At 38.3% G+C, this 8838-nt stretch overlaps 1 protein-coding gene across 1 annotated transcript; it reads right to left on the bottom strand.

The window, feature by feature from the left end:
* Positions 1–649: 649 nt before the first annotated feature.
* On the bottom strand, positions 650–7291 carry LOC306753816 (glucagon-like peptide 1 receptor; the record flags this gene model as incomplete). Its single annotated transcript, XM_079237733.1, has 14 exons — positions 650–792; positions 886–1054; positions 1327–1368; positions 1503–1641; positions 1751–1842; positions 1980–2049; positions 2188–2248; positions 2436–2595; positions 2701–2857; positions 3275–3381; positions 5733–5854; positions 6700–6810; positions 6995–7097; positions 7232–7291. 14 exons carry the CDS (start codon positions 7289–7291, stop codon positions 650–652), a joined length of 1536 nt encoding a protein of 511 aa, XP_079093859.1.
* Between the last annotated feature and the right edge of the window lie 1547 nt (positions 7292–8838).

Raw genomic sequence — 8838 nt, 5'->3', positions numbered from 1 at the left:
TTTGCTTTTACATCAAGCGGCGCTTACTGCAGCAATTATATTTTGCTTCCCGCTCAGCCTCCGCCGTTGCCAACGACAGCCAAGACAAGTCACATGACCTCTTTGCGTTGCGTTCTCTGCCGCTTCTGGGTAATGAAGTTCTCACTCAAAGCAAACCGGAAAGCAAAAAAAAAACTAACTGAGGCATTTTTGATTATGAGAGCACATGGGTTGTAAAGAAGACATGTATAGTTCTGGTGTAGATTAACTTTGCATGTTTTAATGTACAACCTGTTTTGAGGCTTCTGTTGACTTTATTGCTGTTGTTCACTAGACTACTGTTCATTCTATCCATTGATCATAAGTGATAGTCATTACCTCATACACTGCTTTTTTAGACAATGAATTACCCATCCTGAAATAACGTATGCACTGCTTCCATCACACAATGAAGGAGTAAATGTAAACGAATATAATTTTATTCATAAAGCCCATTTGTTAAAGATTGATAAAGAGTCTCATGTATTGAATGATCACAATCACTTATTCACATATTCACATATTCACAATTTTACAACCTGCATAATAACAATCACAAATTCACAATTTTACATATTCACGACAAACCACATATAATTTTTTTTAATTTACAGTGAATGTAGAAATGTATTCAATCTGAATCTATATTCACAACATGTGGGAGTAACTCCACTGGGTCTTGAAGGTGAATGAGGAAGGAGGCCTGCATGGCTACAGACGATTGTCCGCTGTCAACCTGGTCCCCGTGGAGCAGGGTGTTGTCTTTATTTACCACTGATGGACAGTGCAGCAAAGAAGCACCAGGCTGTGGGGAAGCTGTCTGAACTTGCCATCTAAAAATAAGTGAACTCTCAGGAGTGGGTGAACCATCAGGCATTGCCCTCATTGTTGAGGCGGAGGATCTGTTGCGCTCTGGCACTGTGGCGATGGAGAAGGTGTCTACTCGAGAGTCAGGAACGGCTAGTCCCTGTCTACAGCATGCAATCTCAGCCTCTATCCTCCAGCTGCGTAACTTCCTCTTCAGCTCGGTCCTAACCTGCACCCAGAGCGGAGGTGAGCCATTACAGAGTTAATATGCCATTTTGTGTCTGATGCGAACATTTAATGAAAACTGAAAGGTCATTCACCTAGACATAGATCATTACTACCATTATCAGGATGATTTACTGTTTCAACAGGATTTAGTTGATGATTACGATTTACATATGTTATTTTATCTCTCAGATACTGTGACTAGTACTATGTTAATCAATACCTTCTATGTAAGATACATCAAATTAAATGAGAATATGAGATGTAACAACAAACCTCCTTATTGGCATAGCAATAGAGCACCGCCACCAGAAAGCCCTGCAGAGAAGCCACCAAAAGTCCTGTTAACTATATTTGCTGTACAGGAACACATCACATAATGTCCGGATGGTTACATTGTATTAAAGTTTCAGCAATAGCAAGTAGCTACTCTCGGGTCCAATTGAACCTACCTGAAATGAGTTGAGGAAAAGGGTGAAGAAGACTTTAATGTAGCGCAGAACACCCGTTGTCTGCTCATCGGGTGCAAAGATGAATATGACCTCATGAACCCCAAACAGAGGGATGAGGGTAAGGGTTGCCTTTGCAAGCCTAACAGGACAAATACAACATTAGAATCGTGGCCTTGGTTTGAGAAAACAGACAAAAGATTAGAACAAATCTAATTGATCATCATTGAAAATATGCTGAGACTACTTGCCGAAGTTTGTAATCAGGGTATCCACTCTGGTTGCTGGCTCGTAATTTTGAAAGAATGACCTTCAGGATCTTGATAAAAATCAAAAAGTTGATCTGTTGATTAGAAAATCCAAACATGAATTGCTATATCCATAGCAAAACATGTATATTATACAATATATTTTACAGAGGAGACCAACATGTCAGATGATTCATGCACTGAGAAGACTATTTGCATTAGTCATCCTTACTAGTGAAACAAGAAGGATTGGGAAACGAATGATCCACCAGTAGTTCATATTTTCATTGACAGCCCAACACCTGAGAAGAAATGGCAGCTGTTTATAATGTATACAGTGAGTAGGCCCATTGGGACACTACACACACACACACACACACACACACACACACACACACACACACACACACACACACACACACACACACACACACACTTACTCTTTATTTTCTTTCAATTGCTTCATCACTACCCAGGGAACCACAAATAGAAGTGGAGTTCCTAAAGGCAGAAATGATTGCACGATTAAGTGCTGCAAATGCTTTAAAAAACAACTTAAGATGCTGGCTGTGTAAATCTCTCCATGGCATGAGTATATAGAAGCAACACTACTGTTATAGGGTATGCTCTGTGGTAAGAAAGTACTCTTTGATGCATGCTCATTTTGACACACAAAGATGGAACTTACCCCAGCCAAGACAGATGTACGGTAAGTATTTGTTGTGGTTGATGAACACTGAGGCAATAAGCACAGAGTACAAATAAATTGCCTCTCCAAAGAACCAATAGTGATTGGCCAGGACACAGTACTGCATCATTACCTGTGCTACCCTGCAGCCAATAGCAGCCTGGTGGAAATTAACATAATGACAAAATACACATTACAAAAGGCTAATGTTTAAACTTCAACAAATACCAACAGTAAACCATCATCAATATATTTCAAGACCCACCTGGTGACTGAGCATCTCACTCACATCTCCGTGTTTCATGATTTCTCTTCCCCAGTGGCGTTCCAGCATGGTGTCCTTAATAATAACAGATAAAGCTCGCAGGATGAGGGATATGAAGAGGTTGGCATGAATGTAGTTCCTGGTGCAATGCAATTTCCTGTCAGGGGACATACAAGTACCACAAATTAGACCCTTTATATATTCTTTTGTATACAGCGTCTTTGTTCCTGATTTTGTTCGTTTTCTTATGCTGTTTTTAGCTGTACTGAAAAGGCACATAATTTACATCTATTTGTCTTGGATTATTTATTTTTTAGATGCAACGCCAATGTTTGGTTCCTCTTGAATCTCTTCACGTGTTCTTCTGATTTGCACACTAAAGGTAATACAATTAGTCCCATACAACTACAAAATGGGTTCAGCAGATTCCATTTACTTAATAATCCAATCCTTCTTACAGACATTAATATTTGATGGTTATGAATGTTAAAGATGTGCTATTTCTTTGGTATCTGATTTGTATTTAGAATTTAATGTTGCAGCCAGCTATCTGATTGGCTATTTGACAGCTTACCTAAAGCTCAGGAGAATGATGAGAGCCGTGACGAGCGTGAAGAGGGACAAGGAATAGCCGACCGTGTACAACATCCTGAAGCTCACCATCAGTTGCTTGAACCACAGCTGTGAAGACAAATCCACACCAGTCGTTTGAGAAATGGGACCTCATAATTTCCTTTACTAATAATATGATAATCTAGGCCAGTGGTTCTCAACCTTTTTTCAGTGATGTACCCCCTTTAAAAAAAAAATTCAGCCAAGTAAGTTGCAAAATTACGGAAGCGCATTGCATTCACTGGATAAAAAAAAAAAATAGACCCCTTTTCTCGTAATTACGACATCCTGATCTCGTAATTACGAAAGGTGCCATACTGGCCACTGTATGGCATGTATGTGTACAGGCGTCTTCTTAGACGGTTCCGTTGCCTCAGCTGTACTCCTTGAGGATCTAGGATTTTTAACAGGTGCCGCACAGTTCTTTGAGTCACTACCAAACCAGATTGGATGCATTTCAAATGCATGAATTTGTATCCATGAAGCATCCCGTGTTGGTTCAACTGCTCCTGCAGAAACAGAGCGACATCCAGCACGTCAGACTGGGCTTTCCGCCTGAACAATTCTAACGCCTTGAGATGTTGACATACTAAATTTAATTTTTCAGAAACATCAGTATTTCCCAGTGTCTCACTGACACTGTGCAGTCATAATATATATTTAATATAGAATTATACATAATTATCTTCATGAATTTAGACTTGCATTTTATTGAATATGTATTAAATAACTATATTTTAAAAGATTTCTTTAATGGATGCTAATTTTTAATATATATTTTTAAATTTCACGTACCCCTTGGAGTGCCTTCACGTACCCCCAGGGGTACACGTACCATCATTTGAGGACCACTGATCTAGGATACTCAGATGGTTGTGGTTTACAATATAAAGATGAAAACAATAAAAAAAAGTATTGTTCGAGGAAAAATCCACCCTAAAAATCTATTGGCAATGAACGCCATGAACCCATTTTGTGATTTTCATATAAAGTCAAGTTAATCTATATAGCACTTTATCATAAACAGAGGTCATTCAAAGTTCTTTACAGGCAAAGACAAAATGAGATAAATGAAGTACAGAAACGTTTTTATAACCTAAAAGAACAGACAAGTTTAAAATAAAATACATAAAATACCATAAGATGGTAAATGGACCTGTAGCGCTTTTCTAGTCTTCCGACCACTTAAAGAGCTTTAACAATACTTGTCATCATTCATACCCATTGATGGAAATTCCATATTTAACTGAAAGCCAGTGCAGAGATCTAGGAATTGGAGAAATATGTTCTCTCTCTTTTGTGTTCATCAGTATTCTAGCAGCGGCATTTCTAATGGTCTTATTGGAAAGATTTATATGAAATAAAAGCGTGAATTAACTCTTCTAATTCCTACTTGGCACAACGTTTCAAATTTTAGCTATATGTTTTTAAGATGCATAAATTATGATTTTGTTACAATTTTAATGTGGCCATTGAACTGTAAATCTTCATCAATGATTTCAACAACTAGGGGGCTGGAGTTTTATGCTTGAATGAAAGACATGACTGTTGTCTGGAAGATATGCCATGGGAAAGAGAGAGAGAGAGAGAGAGGTGAGAACTGAAAGCCATAAACCTACGCAGACCGTCCCTCTGTTAACACTCAATCTTGCAGACATGAAGCCTTGAATGTCTCGTAATGTTCTGATGTCAAATGCTGATAAAGCCAAAGTGATGGTTTTGCCCTATACAGACTATTGGGAATGTGCCTGTGTGCACTGCACACAGGAAGCTTGCTGGAACTATTAGATCACTTTTAGTGCTCCTTTTTTTAGGTATTGTCCACATAAACACACACTTAAAATATTATTATTGATATTGATAATAGATATTTTACTCTTGTAAAGTACATATTTATCAGGCATTTAAGGCACACTTTTCTGTCCTTATGATTTCTTCTTTTTTGTGTTGGCAAAGAACTTTGTAAAAAATAATATCAATAGACAATAAAGATCATTAAATAAAACCGAGTTAATTGCAGCTGGATTCCTGCCTGTGACTATTGCAAAGGCTTAATGTCAATACGAGTATCTGCCAACTCCTTATTGTCACCATCATATGCCTAATTAATCAGTTAGTGTTTAATTTTGGCTTGAAAGATTTTCCCTATTCTAATGTAGATCGTTCTATCTGTCTCTTACAATTGATGCTAATTGGCATCAAACTCGGTTCACATCAGTTTTGCAGAGTTTGTTCTTTTTCTTGAGCTGTTTACATGATGGCTTTGGTCTGACAAGTAACACCCGGTTTCAGCTCAACAAAAGGATTTGTCTTCCTAAATGTATAATACATAATATACTGTTTGTCTGAGCAACAAGAAGTGCTCAAGGCTCAAACAAATTACCCTCCCCCCCCCGCTTGTGACATTTTGGTGGTCGTACCTCCTGAGACTTGACCTCTTTTTCCTCCTCACACTGGGTCATGTCCCTCCACACCTGCCCGTTGTCATCTCTCTCCCAGAGGCCGTCAGAGCCACACAGTCGGCGCACAACACCCTGGGACACTGGAGGAGAAGCAGTCAGTCAGTCCTTCACTCATTACCCGCTTACTCACTATTAGAGTCACAAGGGGTGGAAGCACTGGGCAGAAGACAAGTAAATAGCCTGGGCAGATTATCATTTCAGCATAAAAGGGAAAAGGAACACAAAGATGCATACTCAGGCACAATGAACACATACATGCAGAATCATCAGATTGGGTTTATAGACATGGACACACAGACACATTTGACTCAATATGTAATACCACGTCCTAAACTCTGACTGTTGCATAGTGGATGTGTATAATTTGTGTGCCACCACAAAAAAAAGATCATAGTTGACTTTCCATTGGCACTGTTTTTTTTACTGAAAAAAATATAAAATGAATGTCCATGCACGACATCTCTATTGATTTCAATTTTGTGACTATTTAATTGAACTGCCGTGAAACTAGGGTGATATATTCTAAAGTGCTTAAAAGTTGTGGTTTGACATTTTGGGGAATATCCTTATTTGCTTTATTACATTTTTGATGAGAAAATACCACTATCAGATGGAAGAGTGGCATCAATCTTCTCAACTAACCTTCTCCAAGAAACTAAATAAGCACATTTCCCAATATGGTTGTTTTGTTGTGCTCTGTCAAGGCTAGACACTGTAGGCTCTTCTCAGTGTCAGTAGTGAGGATACAAACGTTCAGTTTATGGGGAACTTGAATATCTTCAGCAAATTTCCACTGAATCAGTATCCAATACTGATGGTAAAAACACGACCTTGCCACACATCAAAAACATACTCAACAAGGAAGACATTTACATTTCAGTTTGTTCTGTTAGAACAAGTTAGACTCACAAAACGGGGGATTTACCTTGATTATACCAGGGCAGGTAGAAAGGACATGAGATGTTGACCACAGAGCCAGACGGAGTGTCTGGCCAGCAGGCGTATCGGTCAAATGTCCTGTTACAGAACGAGCCAGCTAGGAAGACAAACATAAGGAACTGAAAAGATACCTGTTCCTCAACAAAAAGCCATAGATGATCATTTTTCAAATCAAATTGAAATGGCATAATTTGACATTTTCCTTGTTCTCTTTTTCCACCTCTTGACATATTCCATTTTGCATGATGACTCAGTACTACATGAATGAAGTTATTCTGTACCTTGAGGGAGCGGCTCCTTTTCTATCATTCTGACACAGTCTTCTTTATACTGGACCCACTTCAGATAAGTCTCCTCTAAGACTTTCCCACTGGCCATCTCACACTGTAAGGGCATTTCCCCCAAAAAATACTTAAAGTCAATTACAACATTTTTGCCTTTTTGGAAGAAAGAAAGTTTTGCTTTTAGGTTTACTTTCAAAAGCGTTTTTATTGATAGTATATTTCATTAAAACTAACCTTTTGCAGTTTGAGAAAGAGTAGGCAGACCAACACCGTTATTTCTTGTGACCTGTCCATCACTGCAGATTTCGTCATCGGCAAGACATAGAGGAGGATGGAGAACAGAACAGTTTAGTCATTAATAACTTTTTAATGAGATCAGTGACTGGCCAAATTCACAATTCAAATACATTTTAGTGAATGCGAGTTCATCCGTGTATTGATCCGCATTAACCATAAAACTGCAAAAATGTTGGCTGTTGTCAAAATGGACATTCAGAGGATATGAATCACTATATATTTTCAACTAGCTCTCAATATGCTTCTTGCCACAATAATTTTTCCATTTTTGAGTAACAGAAACTATAACTCACTTTCATGAAATCTCTAATATCGATCTCTAATAGAGTTTAACTTGAAAAATATTTTGCTTTCTTATTGCGTCTGACCCTATTACCCATTTATCTCATTTGCTCCCTCTCTCATGACCATGTTTGTGTGTGTGTGTGTGTGTGGTTGTGTGTGTGTGTGTGTGTGTGTGTGTGTGTGTGTGTGTGTGTGTGTGTGTGTGTGTGTGTGTGTGTGTACAGCTTTGAATCCTGCAGATAATTTGAACATTTCTCATTGCAATGACTCTAAAGATGGTTAATGGGTTCAATGGGACGTTGGGGTGCAAAGAACACGGCAAAAGCTCTCTGGTCACAGTCTCTGACGTCAAGATATGTCTGTAAAATGGTCTGGTTTCAACAGCAGAAAGAGAAACACTTAAATACATAATAACAAATTCATTTTTGAAAAAAAGTTTTTTTTACAGCAAAGTTTATTATTCAGTGAAATTTTTTACACAAGGTTGCTTCACTGACGTCCATTCTCAGTGTTTGTTTACTGGAGGTTTCAAGTTTCCACATCACTGTGTGGAAGTTGCACACTGGAGCATGATTGATTTCCGGACGTCAGTTTATCATCTTGTACGCACACGTCTTAAAATTAGATTTAAGGCGAGCACAGAGACTCTTTCCTCCATCAGCAGATGAATGTGAAGACAAGCCTTTTGGTGCCAAACTCTGCTCAGTCATCATTCTGCTCAGTGAAGCTCAAACATCACGGCAAGCCACATTTTAACTTAAATTATGGCAGAGTACCAAATTCATCTAAACATGCAAATGAAATCTTGTTTTGTTATTCATTGATGAGATCAAAGTGCATTGATGGAATCTCCTCTTTGAACAATAAAAAGGCTGCTTGTCAGAATAAACACAGAATAAACACACTACTCAGTGGGACCTAGAGAGACTTACACACCTGGACTGTCTTGTTTTTCCAGAAACACAACAATATTCCATCAGAATAATTTTGAGGATTATAAAATTCACACTCTATTACCATCATTATTATTATGCATATTTGTTTCACAGGCTCATAGTGGATGTTTCTGGATGTACTTAGACAAATGTAATGGCTTGGTTTTCTGCGGTTAAAAAAAACTGGGTGCCCCTTTAAGTCACGAGAAATGTGTGATTCTGAAGTCAATAATAAGGATACAACAATGTTTTGATGTTACAACAATGATTCAGTGGGTTCCTAATTTACTACGAATATAGTGTAGTGTATTTATCCCTCCTGCA

Source organism: Taurulus bubalis (assembly GCF_910589615.1).
Source record: "Taurulus bubalis genome assembly, chromosome: 2".
Classification (NCBI taxonomy): Eukaryota; Metazoa; Chordata; class Actinopteri; order Perciformes; family Cottidae; genus Taurulus; species Taurulus bubalis.
The sequence above is the reverse complement of the archived record's forward strand: the minus strand, read 5'-3'. Positions and strand labels throughout refer to the sequence as shown.